This window comes from Anomaloglossus baeobatrachus, chromosome 9, assembly GCF_048569485.1.
Source record: "Anomaloglossus baeobatrachus isolate aAnoBae1 chromosome 9, aAnoBae1.hap1, whole genome shotgun sequence".
NCBI lineage: Eukaryota > Metazoa > Chordata > Amphibia > Anura > Aromobatidae > Anomaloglossus > Anomaloglossus baeobatrachus.
In genome coordinates, this window is record NC_134361.1 from 188,504,081 (window position 1) to 188,523,624 (window position 19,544).

At 44.0% G+C, this 19,544-nt stretch overlaps 1 protein-coding gene across 1 annotated transcript in view; it reads left to right on the forward strand.

The window, feature by feature from the left end:
- The window catches only part of NEK6 (NIMA related kinase 6), a 258,576-nt gene that overhangs the window by 230,847 nt on the left and 8,185 nt on the right, over nt 1–19,544 (forward strand). Inside the window, exon 10 of the mRNA XM_075322826.1 lies at nt 11,009–11,122. Within this exon, the coding sequence (XP_075178941.1) occupies nt 11,009–11,122 (114 nt within the window). The remainder of the gene's footprint in view (nt 1–11,008; nt 11,123–19,544) is intronic.

Consider the following 19,544-nt stretch of genomic DNA (forward strand, 5'->3'; position numbering starts at 1 on the left):
CTAGTTATGAGTACTGAGCACCTGAGCATGGTAGTGCCCGCTCATCACTAGTTACGAGTACTGAGCACCCGAGCATGGTAGTGCCCACTCATCACTAGTTACGAGTACAGAGCACCTGAGCATGGTAGTGCTCGCTCATCACTAGTTACAAGTATTGAGCACCCGAGCATGGTAGTGCCCGCTCATCACTAGTTACGAGTACTAAGCACCCGAGCATGGTAGTGCCCGCTCATCACTAGTTACCAGTACCGAGCACCCGAGCATGGTAGTGCCCGCACATCACTAGTTAAGAGTACTGAGCACCCGAGCATGGTAGTGCCCGCTCATCACTAGTTACGAGTACTGAGCACCCGAGCATGGTAGTGCCCGCTCATCACTAGTTACGAGTACTAAGCACCCGAGCATGGTAGTGCCCGCTCATCACTAGTTACGAATACAGAGCAACCGAGCATGGTAGTGCCCGCTCATCACTAGTTACGAATACAGAGCAACCGAGCATGGTAGTGCCCGCTCATCACTAGTTACGAATACTGAGTACCCGAGCATGGTAGTGCCCGCTCATCACTAGTTACGAATACTGAGTACCCGAGCATGGTAGTGCTCACTCTTCATTACCAATTGATAACACGAATGGTCAGTGTTTTGGTCTACAGCTTCTAAGGTTTATGGCCTCGATAAAATAGAACTCAAAGTAAAATTGCTCCGTTGCCTTCTATAGTTTTTATAAATTAGTGAAATAATGGTTTTGGTAGATTGTTTTGATGATTTTCCTATTATATTCCACATAGTCGTATAAGATATTGTATAATACATCTCGTGGCCTCCTCTGCCTGGTAATGCCGCTGCAGATGGTAACGATGGCATGTGCTGGGTTAATCATCTTTAGTGTCTGATCGGAGCAATGTTTCCTTTTTACTCTACTTCACTGTAATAGACATTATTACATTGCCCTGTCATCCTCACAAGCTCCACGGCCAGTCGCAAATTTTAATAGCGCCCCCCCTCCTCCTTAGCGTGACATGTTATCTCGGATTTTTGGGGGGAGTCTGTCATCTAGATAAATCAGCCGAGATAAAAATAAGTTTTCCCTTGTCTTGCTACAAGCGATGCCGTTATTGGCCTTAACAAGACGGGCTGTGGACCCCTCCAATTCCGGTTAACCAGCCGCGTGAGTGGTGGGCCCATTTACGTTTGGGTATCTGGCCGTTCAGCTGTAATTGTTCTAATCAAAATGTCAAAATGCGGACCCCGATCCGGCATCAGACGCACTTATTAGGGGAGAACGCCTGAAGTCTCCCTCTCCTGCGCACTAAACACTCGTCCGGATCCGAGTCACAATTTACCAGGCTTCGTCTTTTCGAGGTTTGGGTCAATGCGTTCAACCGGATCAAAGTAGAATGTAAGAAAGACTCTGTGACTCACGGTTGTCTCGAATGTAGAGCACAGTTGCCCGTCCTGGTGCCAAACCGGAGGCATCGATTTGGGCTTTTGTAGTCGTTTTGACCGATTTCGTTGCCTGATCAAGACAGATTACAGTCCAACGCTCTTTATGTCTTGATTAGTGTTGACCGGACCCAAACTTGAAAAGTCCGGATCCGCGCGGTTTCAGCGTCCGATCCAGGTCCAACTTGGACCCGGGAATCCGGCTGCACGATCCGGATTCGGCAATTTTTTTCTCTTTCTCTCTCTCTCTTTCTCTCTCTCTCTTTCTCTCTTTCTCTTTCTCGCTCTCTTTCTCGCTCTCTCTTTCTCTCTCTCTTTCTCTCTCTCTCTTCAGCTCTCTTTCGCTCTCTTCCGCTCTCTTTCGCTCTTTCTCTCTTTCTTTTTCTCTTTCTCTCTTTCTCTCTCTTTCTCTCTCTCTTTCTCTCTCTTTCTCTCTTTCTTTCTCTCTTTCTCTCTCTCTTTCTCTCTCTTTCTCGCTCTCTTTCTCTCTCTCTCTTTCGCTCTCTTTCGCTCTCTTCCGCTCTCTTCCGCTCTCTTTCGCTCTCTTTCTCTCTTTCTCTTTCTCTTTCTCTCTCTCTTTCTCTCTTTCTCTCTCTTTCTCGCTCTCTTTCTCTCTCTCTCTCTTCCGCTCTCTTTCGCTCTCTTCCGCTCTCTCTTCCGCTCTCTCTTCCGCTCTTTCTCTCTCTTTTTCTCTCTCTCTCTCTCTTTCTCTCTCTTTCTCGCTCTCTTTCTCTCTCTCTTTCTCTCTCTCTCTCTCTCTTTCTCTCTCTCTCTCTTTCTCTCTCTCTTTCTCTCTCTTTTTCTCTCTCTCTTTCTCTCTTTTCCCAGATCCGCTCACCATTGACTTACATGGGTCCGGATCGGATCCAGACTTCTTTCACAACCTGCAACGGATCCGCCGGACCCGGATTATTAGCAGTCTGCTCAACTCTAGTCTTGATCTCCCACATCACCGAGCACACAGACATATAGAAATGGAAAACGAGATGGCATGTGAAAAACCACATGGTTCACCCCGTCTGCCCCGCGCCGGCGGCTCTTAACACTCCAGACTCCTCGCCCCGTGACCCTTTTTTTTTACATCCTATGTGGCACTATTAAAAATTGGCACCGCCTATTCCAGTCTTTTCAAGATTAGGATAATATGCCAAGGAGGAGTCATCTCATCTGCCACTCACCCAGCACCTTCTGCGGATATGTATACCACGCTGGTGGGCGATATGGGGGCTGGAACAAATAGGGTGAATATGTGCTGTGGATTTTTCTATCTGGAATCCTGGGTGGAAAATCTTTCTCAAGTTCAATCCACACATTGCAAAAAAAAAAATTTGGGTCAATTAATGAATGTTTATATAGTAAATATATACAGGTTCGTATCGGAATCTGATATGCTGAAAGCAGGATTTTATATGTGTCACTCGTTCTTACCTTTACATGACCAGTCTGTTCATCTGTCACTGAGAAATCAGCGTTATTTCTACCATAAATCAGGCTGTTGTAGATCTGAAGCCTCCGGCACTCCAGCTCTATTCCCCACCCAGCACCACTGCCTTCTGCTCAAAAGGAGCTGACTGCCTGAAGTCACACAGCATAGAGGCGGTCAACCAAGCAGGAGGAGGCACCACTGAGAAATCAGCGTTTGAATTGATATGCAAATCAGGCTGAAGAACCATGGTATATCTGAATGCTTCGTCACTCCAGCTCTATTCCCAACCCAGCACTACCGCCTCCTGCTTAAGTCATACTGCATAGAAAGAAGTGGTCTGCCAAGCAGGAGGAGGCATCTCTGAGAAATCAATATTTGAATTGATATGCAAATAAGGCTGAAGAGCTATGGTAGATCTGAAACCTCTGTCACTCCAGCTCTATTCCACACCCAGCGCCACCGCCTCCTGCTTGAAAGGAGATGAGTGCTCATTTACCTGAGGTCACACAGCATAGCGGTGAGGCATCACTGAGAAATCAGCATTTCAATTGATATGAAATGAGGCTGAAGAGCAATGTTAGGTCTGAATCCTCCATCACTCCATCTCTATTCCCATCCCAGTGCTGCTGCCTCCTGCTCCAAAGGAGCTGAATGCTCCTTTATCTGAGGTCACACAGCATAGCGGTGAGGCATCACTGAGAAATCAGCATTTGAATTGATATGAAATGAGGCTGAAGAGCTGTTAGGTCTGAATCCTCCATCACTCCAGCTCTATTCCCATCCCAGTGCTGCTGCCTCCTGCTCCAAAGGAGCTGAGTGCTCCTTTATCGGAGGTCACACAGCATAGAGGTGAGGTATCACTGTGAAATCAGCGTTTGAATTAATATGCAAATGAGGCCTAAAAACTATGGTAGATCTGAAGTCTCCATCACTCAAGCTCTATTCTCCACCCAGCCCCGCCGCCTCCTGCTTGAAAGGAGCTGACAGCTCCTTTATCTGAGGTCACACAGCATAGAGGCGGTAAGCCAAGCAGGAGGAGGTGTCACTGAGAAATCAGCATTTGAATTGATATGCAAATGAGGCTGAAGAAGTATTGTACATCTGAAACCTTTGTCACTCCAGCTCTATTTCCCACCCAGTGCCGCCACCTCCTGCTCAAAAAGAGCTGACAGCTCCTTTGCCTGAAGTCACACAGCACAGAGGCTGTCAGTCATGCAGGAGGAGGCGACACTGTGCGAAGAATAGAGCTGGAGTGATGGAGGCTTCAAATCTACCATAGCTCTTCAGCTTCATTAACATATCAATTCTAAACCTGATTTCTCACTAACGGATGAACGGACTGTCCATGTACTGGCGTCTTAAAGGAGTTGCCTACCTTTGGGACCCTTTTATGTTCTAAGGTAAATGCATGCGTTTTAAGCCAAAAAATCTTTTATGTGATTTGGTGTCATAAAAACAAATAATAAATAAATAATCTTGCACAATTTGCCTGGCTGCACAATGAGGTAACTGAGAATCCATCAGTGAGCTACATTTTTTTTTTTTTTCTGAGCTCCTTTCAGCTGAGTTATGACTACAGACCACATTAAAATTTAAAGTACAAGGTAATATAAGGAAACGGTACAGAATTGTTAAGGAAACCCAATGGCAAAAGTGATTTTAAGCCCAAAATGCATGTGGTTAAGTTTAAAAGAGAAAAAAAAAATTAACTAAAAAAAAAAATGGATAACCCCTTTAAATATACAGTATTACATTTCAGTTACCATTTTATTTTTAACTGCTTCTTCGCTGTATCAGTTAGTGAGATAGTTGGCTGCTATTGCAACCGCTATGGTTGTTTCCACTTAGGCTGCTTCCACACTACGTTTTTTGAACATGCGTCCTGAACGCTTTTTTAACGCAAAAATGGATCCAGTGCAAATGTGTTTTCATTTCAATGCATTTGCAATGGACTCGCGTCAACATGCGTTCACCTGCGTTTGTGTGTGTTATAGTAAGGATCCAGCGAGTTGCAGTTTTTTAACTTTTTTCAGAAACGCTACTTGTAGCGTTTTTGAGCTGCGTCCAAATACTGCAAATTGCTGGATCCTGACTATACTGCAGGCAAACGTATGTGAACGCTGGCATGCTGATAGACAGGATCCTGCTTGCTCTACTGAGCATGCCCAGAAACCAGCCTGTCATGATCAGCCTCTCCCCCTCCCTCTCTCCCCCTCCCTCTCCTCTCTCTCTCTCCCCGCCTGAGAGCTGCGGAGGCTCGTAACCAAGGTAAACATCGGGTAACTTGCTTGGATACCCGATGTTTACCTTGGTTACGTGTGCAGGGAGCCCGGCTCCTAGCAGCTGCAGACGCTTGTAACCAAGGTAAATATTAAGTATCCAAGCAAGTTACCCGATGTTTACCTTGGTTACGTGTGCAGGGAGCCCGGCTCCTAGCAGCTGCAGACGCTCGTAACCAAGGTAAATATTGGGTAACTTGCTTGGATACCCGATGTTTCCCTTGTTACGTGTGTAGGGAGCCCGGCTCCTAGCAGCTGCAGACGCTCGTAACCAAGGTAAATATTGGGTAACTTGCTTGGATACCCGATGTTTCCCTTGTTACGTGTGCAGGGAGCCCGGCTCCTAGCAGCTGCAGACGCTCATAACCAAGGTAAATATCGGGTATCCAAGCAAGTTACCCGATGTTTACCTTGGTTACGTGTGCAGGGAGCCCGGCTCCTAGCAGCTGCAGACGCTCGTAACCAAGGTAAATATTGGGTAACTTGCTTAGAAACCCAATGTTTCCCTTGGTTACGTGTGCAGGGAGCCCGGCTCCTAGCAGCTGCAGACGCTCGTAACCAAGGTAAATATTGGGTAACTTGCTTAGAAACCTGATGTTTCCCTTGTTACGTGTGCAGGGAGCCCGGCTCCTAGCAGCTGCAGACGCTCGTAACCAAGGTAAATATTGGGTATCCAAGCAAGTTACCCGATGTTTACCTTGGTTACGTGTGCAGGGAGCCCGGCTCCTAGCAGCTGCAGACGCTCGTAACCAAGGTAAATATCGGGTATCCAAGCAAGTTACCCGATGTTTACCTTGGTTACGAGCCTCCGCAGCTGTCAGATGCCGGCTCCCAGTCTGTCACGTTCAGTTCCCCTCACTCCCGATCACATGACTTCAATGCCCGCCCATAAACTTAAAGTGACAGGATCCTGCAAAATAACACATCGTTTTTCTTTGTAAAAACAGGATCCGCTTTTACAGCAAAAAAACGTTCATGACGCATGTTAAAAAAACGTAGTGTGAAAGCAGCCTTAGCTGTACAATGCAATAACTTCCCATCCCTTCTTCTCATGTCAAAGGGTAACTAGGGCGATTTGACATTCTGGAGTCTGGGAAAGCTGGGTAAGAACATCCACTGGAGCTGCCATGCCAAGCATAGTGATTTTTAGCCAACTTTTCCATTAAACATCTGAGGGACTCGGGGACTTGTACTTTAACTTTTAACAAAAACTCTAAAAATCTGTTGGCTGATTGGGTGAAGGGCACTCTACCGCCCTCTTGTGTTCAGAAGTGGAGCTGCAGCACCTGTAACGTTTTCCTTTGGGATGGAGATGGATTGGGGGGTGATCATATTTGGACGGGTACATAATTTGAAGTCTGTTATTTTCCCTTTAGAATATTGACTCTCATAGTATCCAAATAACCAGCAATGCTTTTTATTTCTTAATATTTTGGCTTATTTAAATGCGTCTGTTTTGCACATTGTGAATAATTCAGTGGCGTTTTCGGTTTAGACTGTGTCACTAATGGCGTTTGCGGATGTGAAATGATTTTTTTTTTTCCCTTCCTTTTGTCACAATAGGGGTTTAATGTCTGTCATGGAAGGACACTCATTCTGCATTGTATCCGTGTCACAATGCATAGTAATGAACAGAATATCTAACCTAAGGACGGAAGGGCAGAATAATTATCAAATAATCCCTTATTAAAATCCTAACGAGAGGCATTAAACATCAGCCAAGAAAAAGGCCCCCCGAAACAAGCTGAGCAGCGCACGCTGCTCACAGCAAAACAGGATAATATCAACAATTACCCAGTATAAGCTCATTAGGACGGGGCCGCAGAACGGCTCCGGTGCTGGGGGGTGACAGTGAAGGACAGTGACAAGGAGCTCTCCAATAACATAATGGTTTAATAAGCAGCTGGGACACAGTGAGGGGTCGGACACAGTGGGAACATGCTGCTGCTGCTTACTGAACCTGGAGGCAAGATTAACCCTTTCAGGGCCACGAGAGCCCCGGACGGAGGAGGCAGACTGAGAATAAAAAGCAATAGTCTGTGGATTCTTCCTTTATGCCGCTCATTCACTCGTTATAATCTTCCCTCTACTTGAGAAAACCTCATCCGGAGCGCCCCTTATTATGTATAAAAATATATATTTTTGCAATGCAGTTATTTTCCCTTTCCTTAACATACTTGAAAAAAATGGAAAATACTCATCTGTTTACAGATTGTTTCATTTGGGAGTGGAATTTCCTTATGCCTCTGTTCACACTAGTAACAGGAGGAAGGAACTACATACCCAAAAGGCACTAGCCAATACAGACAGAAAAAGGGCCCAGTGCAAAAAGACACTGGCAGATACAAACAGAACAAAAAAACCTGTGCAAAAAGAGTATAAGCACCCTCTGCAGCCCAAGAGACACTAGCGAATACAGACAGAAAAGAGCCCTTGTGCAAAAAGAGTATAAGCACCCTTTTCAGCCCAAGAGACACTGGCACATACAGACAGAAAAGGGTCCCTGTTGAAAAAGGGTAGAAACACCCTCTACAGCCCAAGGGACACTGGCAGATACAGACAGCAAAGAACCCCTGTGCAAAAAGAGTATAACCACCCTCTGCAGCCCAAGAGACTAGCAGATACAGACAGAAAAGAGCCCTTGTTCACAAAGAGCATAAGCACCCTCTGCAGCCCAAGAGACTAGCAGATACAGACAGAAAAGAGCCCTTGTTCACAAAGCGCATAAACACCCTATGCAGCCCAAGAGACTAGCAGATAGACAGAAAAGAGCCCTTGTTCACAAAGAGCATAAACACCCTCTGCAGCCCAAGAGACTAGCAGATACAGACAGAAAAGAGCCCTTGTCCACAAAGAGTATAAGCACCATCTGCAGCCCAAGAGACACTAGCAGATACAGACAGAAAAGAGCCCCTGTGCAAAAAGAGTATAAGCAACCTCTGCAGCCCAAGAGACACTGGTAGATGTGGACAGAAAAGGGCCAGTGTGCAAAAAAGTATAAGCACCCTCTGAAGCCCAAAAGCTCATAAACATGCTTTGGAAATGGGCCCCCCCAACCTCTCGGGCCCCTATATGGCCGCTCCTGCCAAGAGATTGTATATAGGATTTGTTCCGAATATTTAATATCCACTATCAAAATAGGTAGAGAAATAAGTGACACATTTCGGGTATAACACTCCACATTAGGGGTGGAAACAATACTCAGAGGTTAAGGAGATCCAGGACACACGGTGGGATTACCCAAGACATAAACCAGGACACAATCCTACATCCCACTTGGATTATACTGTGTCTTTTTTTCCCCTTTGGAATTGAAACCTCTTTATTAAAGAGGGGCGAATAGTACCTATTCGTGTTTGGGTAATGCTTTCCGAATCCCGAGTACTATTTCAGTATTTTTCACGACAAGAAAAATGCTCGGGTTCAGATTCTGATGAATGCCGGAATAATACTTTGGGATTCATTACGAATAATCCGATCATGAATAGTTACTATTTGCTCATCACTACTCTTTATGTCTCTGTTCACACTACTGACGCTGCTTCTTTTTGTAATGGAACTTTGAATTTTCCAATTCTAAATAGATCCCAACAAGATCGTATTGACTTATAACGGGGTCCATCATGTTTCTGATCGGATTCCGGTAGCCAGCTGCTAACTTTGTGATCTTTTCCATCAAAAATACTGGAACTGATGGAACAAAGCCTTAACAGGCTTGTCTGGTGAAAACAAGATATCACCTATTCACAGGTTAGGTAGCAATGAAATTGCATCTGGAGACAAAGGTTTTCCGAAATTGGAAAAGCCTTTTAATGTCTGGCTAGCTACTGTTTGTTTTAAGAAAACTATGCATTGTTTACCCTCCCCAGGTCCAGCCTCTGCCACCGATCCTAGTGTCAGGTATTGGCTGACGTCACTACAGCAAATAATGGCACTCAGTCTGTGTTGACGGCACAAGCCACTGAGCCCAGTTCTTGGTCAGTAATAGAGTAGCAGCGGAGACTCAGTGCTGGACCTGGGGAGGGTGAGATTTTTTTTCTTCTTCAAAGGCCAGCCAGTGGTGTCTGAAACCGGAAAACCTCTTTAAATGTAGTGTTTCATTAATATGACTAGCTTCTTCTAACAGATTTACACTCTGGCTCCGAGAGTGAGGGACCCTGGTGGGGCATATGGAGAGGGGTTGCGATCCACAGAGGCCACACTGCAGCCGGTGTTTCAATAATACTAGCAATATTAGTTAACTAAATAAAGCTTATTTGATTGTTGTGTGCAGCAGCTCGATCCCGAAGAGAATATATATGGGTCAAAGGGTCCCCATCTATGAGCCCTGATGAGCAAACTGAGAGAGGTTGTGATCCACAGAGGCCACATTACAGCATGTGTTTCAATAATACTAGAAATATTAGAAAACTCCTTGACTCTGTTGTATAAATAAAGCTTATTGGATAGATTGTAATGCAGCAGCTCGATCCCGAAGAGGAGACAATGTATATGGGTCAGAGGGGCCCCATCTATGAGCCCTGGTGGGGCAAAGAAAGAGGGGTTGTGATCCACAGAGGCCACACTACAGCCGGTATTTCAATAATACTAGCAATATTAGTAAACTAAATAAAGCTTATTTGATTGTTGTGTACAGCAGCTTGATCCCGAAGAGAATGTATATGGGTCAGAGGGACCCCATCTATGAGCCCTGGTGAGCAAACGGAGAGGGGTTGTGATCCACAGAGGCCACATTACAGCATGTGTTTCAATAATACTAGAAATATTAGGAAACTCCCTGACTCTGTTGTATAAATAAAGCTTATTGGATAGATTGTCATGCAGCAGCTCGATCCCCAAGAAAAGAGAATGTATATGGGTTTGGGGGCCCCATCTATGAGCATGAGTTGGCAAACGGAGAGGGGTTGTGATCCACAAAGGCCTTTGTTTTAATGATACCAGAAATATTAGGAAACTCCTAGACTTTGTTGTATAAATAAAGCTTATGTGACAGATTGTGGTGCGGAAGCAGGATCCCGAAGAGAAGAGAATGTATATGAGTCAGAGGGGCCCCATCTATGAGCCTTGGTGGCGCAAATGGAGAGGGGTTGTGATCCACAGAGGCCACACTACAGCCTGTGTTTCAATAATACTAGAAATATTTGCAAATTCCTAGACTTTGTAGATTGTTGTGTGCAGCAGCTCGATTCCGAAGAGAAGACAATGTAGATAGGTGCGAGGGACCCCAACTATGAGCTCCGGTGGGGCATATGGAGAGGGGTTGTGATCCACAGAGGCCACACTACAGCCGGTGTTTCAATAAAACTAAAAATATTAGTAAACTCCTAGATTTTGTTGTATAAATAAAGATTATGTGATAAATTGTTGTGTGCAGCAGCTTGATCCCCAAGAGAAGAGAATGTATATACGGTAGGTCCCTATGTATGGCAGGACGGTCCCGCGTGTGCAGCTTTGGTCCAGGAGATGTGGACTGAATTTCTGCATCTAGTCTGCCTTGCCGAATAAGGGGGCCCAAAGACACTTCTACCATCTATGAGACCCCCCAATACTAATAATGGCCCCAACAGCTGCCAGTCAGAGTTCTAAGAGGGTCATGGTTTTTTTTAGTCTGTATGTCCCGAATAGTTCACTGTGTTACGTTTACAGCAGATCCACCCAATTTGTCACGTCATTACGGATTTATAATTTTCTATTGGAGGGTCCCAATCTGGGGTCCGTTCTTGCGTCTTCGCTGCCTCTTTTGATCTTTTCCGGTTTTTCGATTTGCAGGTAATGTTGTTCCGTGTTTTCTTTCCGCCTTCCTAAACACCTTTCATATGTTGTATTAGATGTGTAATTAGCTTCCCCTTCTCCCGTGCAGATGGCAGCTCTTCAGAGCCCGTTCTACGGCGACAAAATGAACTTGTTTTCCCTGTGTCAGAAGATAGAACAGTGCGAATATCCTCCCCTGCCCACCGAACACTACTCAGAAAAGGTAAGTCAGGCTCGCTTTCATCCTCCTCCGAGCGCCTTGACAGAGAGATCACCTGGCATCTGTCAGCCGGCTGTCAGTCTGTCTGCCTCTCGTATCCGCTGCCTATAATTGTTATTGATGTATTATCTCTGGGAATTGTAGTGCTGTCTGTGTGTAGACATTTTTTGCTTTTGACACAAAAGCTTAAAACGGCATAAAAAGCCGGCGTCAGCGATATTAGAAGCGTTTAGCAGCAAAGGGATATTGCTTTCTGCACACTGACACTGCGCGCTACCGGTCTTCCTGCGTACACCTAGGACTCCTTCAGACATCAGTGATTTTTCTGACACGCCAAAAAATGGGTTAATTTAAATTTTTTATCCGATTTTTATTAGTGTTGGACCCTTTGTCCGTTTTTACCAGCAAGTTTTCTTATTCTGGTAACTTAAAGGAGTTAACGATAAGTCTGCAGTCACTCTATGCATTGAGTGAGGCCGCCATACGCTAGACAAATTCTGATGGGGAGTGTGCATATCATATACTGGCGGCCATGTTACCACCATTCCCGTCTCCAATCCCAGCAAATCCTTACTGCACACAGTGCGCACGATGTGAGGATTAACAAGTCTGCAGTCACTTTATACATTGAGTGAGGCCGCCATACCCTAGACAAATTCTGATGGGGAGTGTGCATATCATATACTGGCGGCCATGTTACCACCATTCCCGTCTCCAATCCTAGCAAATCCTTACTGCACACAGTGTGCACGATGTGAGGATTAACAAGTCTGCAGTCACTCTATGCATTGAGTGAGGCCGCCATACCCTAGACAAATTCTGATGGGGAGTGTGCATATCATATACTGGCGGCCATGTTACCACCATTCCCGTCTCCAATCCCAGCAAATCCTTACTGCACACAGTGCGCACAATGTGAGGATTAACAAGTCTGCAGTCACTTTATACATTGAGTGAGGCCACCATCCCCTAGCCGAATTGTGGTGAGGAGTGTTTGCATGTCGTATACTGATGGCACGTGACCACCGTCCCCGTCGCTGATACATCCTTAGTGCACATGATGTGAGGATTAACAAGTCTGCAGTCACTTTATACATTGAGTGAGGCCACCATACCCTAGCCGAATTCGGGTGAGGAGTGTGTGCATATCGTATACTGATGGTACGTGACCACCGTCCCTGATACATCCTTAGTGCGAACGATGTGAGGATTAACAAGTATGCAGTCACTTTATGCATTGAGTGATGCCGCCATCCACTAGTCGAATTCTGGCAGGCAGTGTGCATATCACATACTGGCGGCCACGTGTCCACAGTTCCTAGCTCTGATACCAGCACACAGTGTGTGCGATGTGAGGATTCACAAGTCTGCAGTCACTCTATGCATTGAGTGAGGCCGCCATCCACTTACCGAATTCTGGTGAGGAGTGTGCATATCGCATACTCACGGCCACGTGACCACCATTCCCATCACCGACACATCCTTAGTGCGCACGATGTGAGGATTCACAAGTCTGCAGTCATTTTATGCATTGAGTGAGGTCACCATCCACTAGCCGAATTTTGGTGAGGAGTGTGCATATCGCATACATATGACCACGTGCGCCACTGTTCCTGTCTCCGACGTCAGCAATTCCTCAGTGCGCGCGATATGAGGATTCACAAGTCATTGAGCGAGGCCGCCATTCTGCTGAATTCTGACAGGGAGTCTGCATATCACAGATTGATGGCCACCTCACCGCCGTTCCCAGCTCCGACACAGGCAAATCCTCGCAGTGCGCGCGATGTGAGGATTCACAAGTCTGCAGACTTATCAATTTAGACTGGACAACCCCTTTAAGCCTTTCCTATCAAAAGTCGGGTTCACAAGAGCATATTTTTTGGATGATAAAGCTTCGTCTAAACACGCAAACTTAAAGCCCTTGCATATGTCTACAAGGCTAACCATTTTGGTTGGGAGACCGGTGCTTAGTTTCGATCTGTATACTGACCGTGAAATATGCCCGTGTGAACCCGGACAAACAATAAGTGAAACACGGATGGGCTCCAACTTCTATTCATGACTCGACTCAAAACCGCACATGTCTTCTTGTTTCGGTGTGGACCTCTTGGTCCATGAAACTCCATAGACATCTATAGTAGGGATGGGTTCCATGCGCGAAGAAAACGTCGTCTGCATGAGGTTGGGAGACCGGTGCTTAGTTTCGATCTGTATACTGACCGTGAAATACACTCGTGTGAACCCGGCTAAACAATAAGTGAAACACGGAGGGCTTCCAACTTCTATTCATGACTCGACTCAAAACCGCACGTCTCCTTGTTTCGGTGTGGACCTCTTGGTCCATGAAACTCCATAGACATCTATAGTAGGGATGGGTTCCATGCGCGAAGAAAACGTCGTCTGCATGAGGTTGGGAGACCGGTGCTTAGTTTCGATCTGTATACTGACCGTGAAATACACTCGTGTGAACCCGGCTAAACAATAAGTGAAACACGGAGGGCTTCCAACTTCTATTCATGACTCGACTCAAAACCGCACGTCTCCTTGTTTCGGTGTGGACCTCTTGGTCCATGAAACTCCATGGACAGCTATAGTAGGGATGGGTTCCATGCGTGAAGAAAACGTTGTCCGAATTAGGTTATATGGTTTATGGTTATATAGAAATATTTAATGGTTCTGATGCAGAATAAGAGCCCAGATCCTACATTTGAGTCTTCCATAAGCTCCACGATAGGCAGCGTGTGTGCACCGAGCTTATCTGCCCTGTCTGCATTTCACGCTTCTGTGACACTCGGCTCAGTATTTGCCTGTTGGCTCCTGGAATTAGTGTAAGTTGACAGATGTGTTTCCTGTCTGTACAATTACTGTCTGTCCACCTCCCTCTGGCAGTGCTAAAGAGCACATGTACGTACAGTGATACAGCTGAGGGTGCGAAGGAGTGTTCAAGGCTCCAAAGCACCAGCTCAGTCGGAGCCAGGCTCCAGATGGTGTGCATGCACTATTAGCACAGCGCCAGAGCGAGAGTGCGTAGGGCGAGCCCTTTGGCTCTGGTTTAGCTGTCTGTACATGCTGCTTCTGCCAGGAAAAGTAGCACGTCTTCTCTTTGTCAGAGATTTGGTTCGGCGTGAGATAATCTCCTCCATAAAGAACACAGAGCGGCACATAGATTAAAAATGAATGGCCAGACCCTAGCTGACCCCTTCTACCTGCTGATCCTTGGCCTTAATTTATATTCTGGATTGTGCGATGTCTATCTAAAGCGCTCTCCTGGGGTCTCGTCTTGTATCCACAATAGTTCATGAAAAATAATCCTTCCTCAAACTACCCCAGAGTGTGCTACAATCCAGCTTTATGCCGTAACCTCTGGTGGCACATTGTATCCTGCAATTTGGGGATTCTTTTGTAGGCATCTGAGATACGTTGCTGTATATTGTGCCTAAATATATCTACTCTTATTACCATTAACCCCACAAATATGAATTTAGTTCCAAAGCAAGGATGTGTTATATGTTGTCTCTATTAAATAATTGCATATAAAATTATTGAAAAATGGCAACAAAGCCCGGTGAGTGAAGAAGGGAAAGCCAGTGACCTCTTTCTCGTTTTGTGGAAGCCTTTCGACCATAATTATGTTTCTTCGGACATTTTTAGTCTTTAAGAGCTCTGTAATCCTGTGTACCTCCATACTACAGTGGCCGCTTTCTCAGCTAAAGGGTTATTATTAGCATTAACGGACATCATCTGCCCGAGAACAGGGCTCTGAAACTCCTACGGACTGGCCTTGAGCGCCGTACATGGTGAACGGATGGAGTGGTGGACATGGGTGACCACCAAGCTATTCTGATGGGATAAAGGGGGCATATCAGCATTTCATTTGGCTATTTCCTGCAGTCATAGATAACGGAGGGAGTGGTGGTGGTCATGTGCGACCACCGCTCTATTCTGACAGGAGAAGAGGGCATTTCAGCGTTGTAATCAGCTATTTCCTACAGTCGTAGAGAATGGATGGAGTGGTGGTGGTCAGGTGCAATCACCGTTCCATTCTAATGGGGGAAGGGGGGGCATATCAGTGTTGTACTCAGCTATTTCCTGCAATCATGCAGAATGGATGGAGTGGTGGTGGTCATGTACCACCATCTCTACATTCTTATAGGAGAAGGGAGGCATCACAGAGTTGTACTCTGCTATTTCCTGCAGTCGTAGAGAATGGGTGGAGTGGTGGTGGTCATGTTTGACCACCGTTCCATTCTGACGGGGGAAGGGGGGCATATCCGCGTTGTACTCAGCTATTTCATGCAGTCATGGAGAATGGATGGAGTTGTGGTTTTCATGTACCACCATCACTACATTTTCATGGGAAAGTGGGGCATCACAGAGTTGTACTAGGCTATTTCCTGCAGTCATAGAGAATGGATGGAGTGGTGGTGGTGGTGGTGGTGGTGGTGGTGGTCATGTGCAACCACCGCTTCATTCTGACAGGAGAAGGTGGGCATATCAGCGTTGTACTCAGCTATTTCATGCAGAATGGATGGAGTGGTGGTGGTCATGTACCACCATCGCTACATTCTTATGGGAAAAGGAGGGCATCACAGAGTTGTATTCAGCTATTTCCTGCAGTCGTAGAGAATGGATGGAGTGGTGGTGGTGGTAGAGAATGGATGGAGTGGTGGTAGAGAATGGATGGAGTGGTGGTGGTGGTAGAGAATGGATGGAGTGGTGGTGGTGGTAGAGAATGGATGGAGTGGTGGTAGAGAATGGATGGAGTGGTGGTGGTGGTAGAGAATGGATGGAGTGGTGGTGGTGGTGGTAGAGAATGGATGGAGTGGTGGTAGAGAATGGATGGAGTGGTGTTGGTAGAGAATGGATGGAGTGGTGGTCTTGTGTGACCACCACTCCATATTGAGGGCTATTTCAATGTTATATGTGGCAATCTGCGACAGTCATGAAGAATGGATAGAGTGGTAGTGGACATGTCCAACCACTACTCCGTTCTGACCAGGCATTTCTGCGAGGTGCTCGATTTCTAGATGTCACAGAAAATGAATGGAGTGGTATTCCATTCTAAATGGGGGAAGGGGGCATTTCTGTGTTGTACTCAACTATCTATGACATCCATGGAGAATTAATTGAGTGGTGGTGAATAAGTACACCATGTATAAGCTCCTGTATGATGGAACTGCACAGAGTGTACCATTGAAGTCCTCCACAGATGAGTCCTCTAATATCAGAGATAATGATGATGACTACACGGGGCCTCTGACAGTTATTATGTAGTAGTTCAGAATTCAGCCTCCCTGACTTATATACTCATAATATATTAGCAAATTTAGGAGAATATATAGAAGATAACGTAATCAGACTGTCATCCCGGCAGATATTGATGGTCTCCGTTCTAGCTAGTCATAGCAGAGCGTAGAGGAATACAATGCAGAGTGAGTGGTAGGAATCAAGATGGAGACTGAAGGGAAGAAAATAGGAGATTGATCTATATGGGAATAAGTACACTATGTATAGAGGTGTGACAATCAGGGTGAAGAAGTGCAGTTCTAGTGCTTCTTTAGTGGGGGACACTATAATATAGTCAGATTCCTAGCAGCACAAACATATTGATCCTAATAAAATCATTTACAAGTGACAGAACTCTGTACCCCCGGTGCGCCCTCGGTCACCACCATGCAGCTTTGAAAGTCCTTTAAAAGCCAGAAATACACATTCGGTAGTAATTGACAGGGTTATTGAATGTCACTGTAATCTGTCTACATAAAATGCGCCCCGACCATCCATCTCCATGTACTTTCCAGCCGTGAACATCTCTGTGCACTGAATCAATATCGCAATCAATTATCAAACCACCGCGATCAGGTGGCTCGGTGGACATTGTTTGGCCTGTAACAGACATCAATAATCCAGGGAAATATCAGCTATCTGGCCTCATGGTTTTTTCTTTTTTTTTTCTCCTAAGCTCACAGCGAATATTTTCAATTGATCATGTTTGAATGTTGCTTCTTTTTTTTCCCCTCGTCTTCTGCGTCCCCCGAGAGCGCAGAGCGGAGCGCAGTGTGCTGCTGATCAACTCAGCCGCTCCCCAGAGCCCTGATCCCGGGCAACCTCATAAAGATCCCGACTAAAGCCGCAGCTTTCCTCCTGGTTCACTCCGCCAGTAATTCTGTTTTCATGCACACCAATTGTGTTCATTATGTGTGATGAAATATTAAATGCTTTCCAGTGTTACAAACCAGGGTAGACCCAAGGAAATTGCTCTTTTAGCTGTAATACCATTGATTTGCCATTATTGGGCCGCAGTCCTGAGCCGGCCAATTAAATAATGAAAAGGTAGTGATGTTGAGGGAGGACAAAATATCATTTTTTTCTTAATCACACTACATTTCCAAACATTTTATAATAAAGCGTGTGACGAGTAAATATAAATTTCCAGAAGGGAAAAAAGAAAGTGTATGGAGCACAATGGTATATTATGGTTATTTGCATGCGCTAGCTTTATGCACGTGTGTGTGTGTGTGTGTATGTGTATATACATATATGTATGTATGTATATATATATATATATATATATATATATATATATATATATATATATAAAGAATAGTCATTGAATGAGGTGTGTCCAAACTTTTGGTCTGTACTGTATATAGATATAGATATAATCTGTAAATATATAATATATTAAATATAATAATATCTAAGAAATATAAAATATATGCTAAATATATAAATATATCCAATAAATATATATATTGTATATATTATATTTATGATATATATATTTTATATATGACATATATTTCTAAATTATAAATTTTCATGACTCTGAAAATTGTAGATTCACTTTGAAGGCATCAAAACTGAATTAACATGTGGAATGAAATACTTAAAAAAAAGTGTGAAACAACTGAAGATATGTCTTATATTCTAGGTTCTTCAGAGTAGCCACCTTTTGCTTTGATTACTGCTTTGCACACTCTTGGCATTCTCTTGATGAGCTTCAAGAGGTAGTCACCGGAAATGGTTTTCCAACAGTCTTGAAGGAGTTCCCAGAGATGCTTAGCACTTGTTGGCCCTTTTGCCTTCACTCTGCGGTCCAGCTCACCCCAAACCATCTCGATTGGGTTCAGGTCTGGTGACTGTGGAGGCCAGGTCATCTGGCGTAGCACCCCATCACTCTCCTTCTTAGTCAAATAGCCCTTACACAGCCTGGAGGTGTGTTTGGGGTCATTGTCCTGTTGAAAAATAAATGATGGTCCAACTAAACGCAAACCGGATGGAATAGCATGCCACTGCAAGATGCTGTGGTAGCCATGCTGGTTCTGTATGCCTTCAATTTTGAATAAATCCCCAATAGTGTCACCAGCAAAGCACCCCCACACCATCACACCTCCCCCTTCATGCTTCACGGTGGGAACCAGCCATGTAAAGTCCATCCGTTCACCTTTTCTACAAAGACACAGTGGTGGGATCCAAAGATCTCAAATTTGGACTCATCAGACCAAAGCACAGATTTCCACTGGTCTAATGTCCATTCCTTGTGTTCTTTATCCCAAACAAGTCTCTTCTGCTTGTTGCCTGTCCTTAGCAGTGGTTTCCTAGCAGCTATTTTACCATGAAGGGCTGCTGCACAAAGTCTCCTCTTAATAGTTGTTCTAGAGATGAGAAGGTGTGTCCAAACTTTTGGTCTGTACTGTGTGTGTGTATGTATGTGTGTGTGTATATATATATATATAAATAATATGTGTGTGTATGTGTATATATATATATATATATATATATATATATATAGTAAATATATATATAGTAAATATATATATATATATATATATATATAGTAAATATATGGATATAACAATTTATAAATATATATGTAATATGTTAAATATAATAAAAAAAAATCTGAAATATAATCTATAAATATATATAATATAAATATATATCTTATAAACAACAATAACAAAAAATTAAATATCTATAAATATATAATATATTAAATATAATAATATATACTATATAAATATAATAGAAAATAAATATATATTTTAGATATAGATTTATATATAATTTACCATATATTTATATATTTAGATATATAAAATATATGGTAAATTATATATAAATCTATATCTGAAATATATATTTATTTTATATATTTTCTATTATATTTAATATATATTTATAGACATTTATCAGATTTACTTAAATAAAAAAAATATATATTTATATATATATATATATATATTTTTATTTTTTTTGTATTGTTGTTATTATTATATATCTAATATATAAAGCTGAATGTGTGTATGTATGTCCGGGATTGGCATCTGCATCGTCGCAGCTACAGCCACAAAATTTTGCACACTCATACTTCTGGACCCCGAGAGCGTCATAGGCTATGTTTTGAGGGGAAATTTTAACC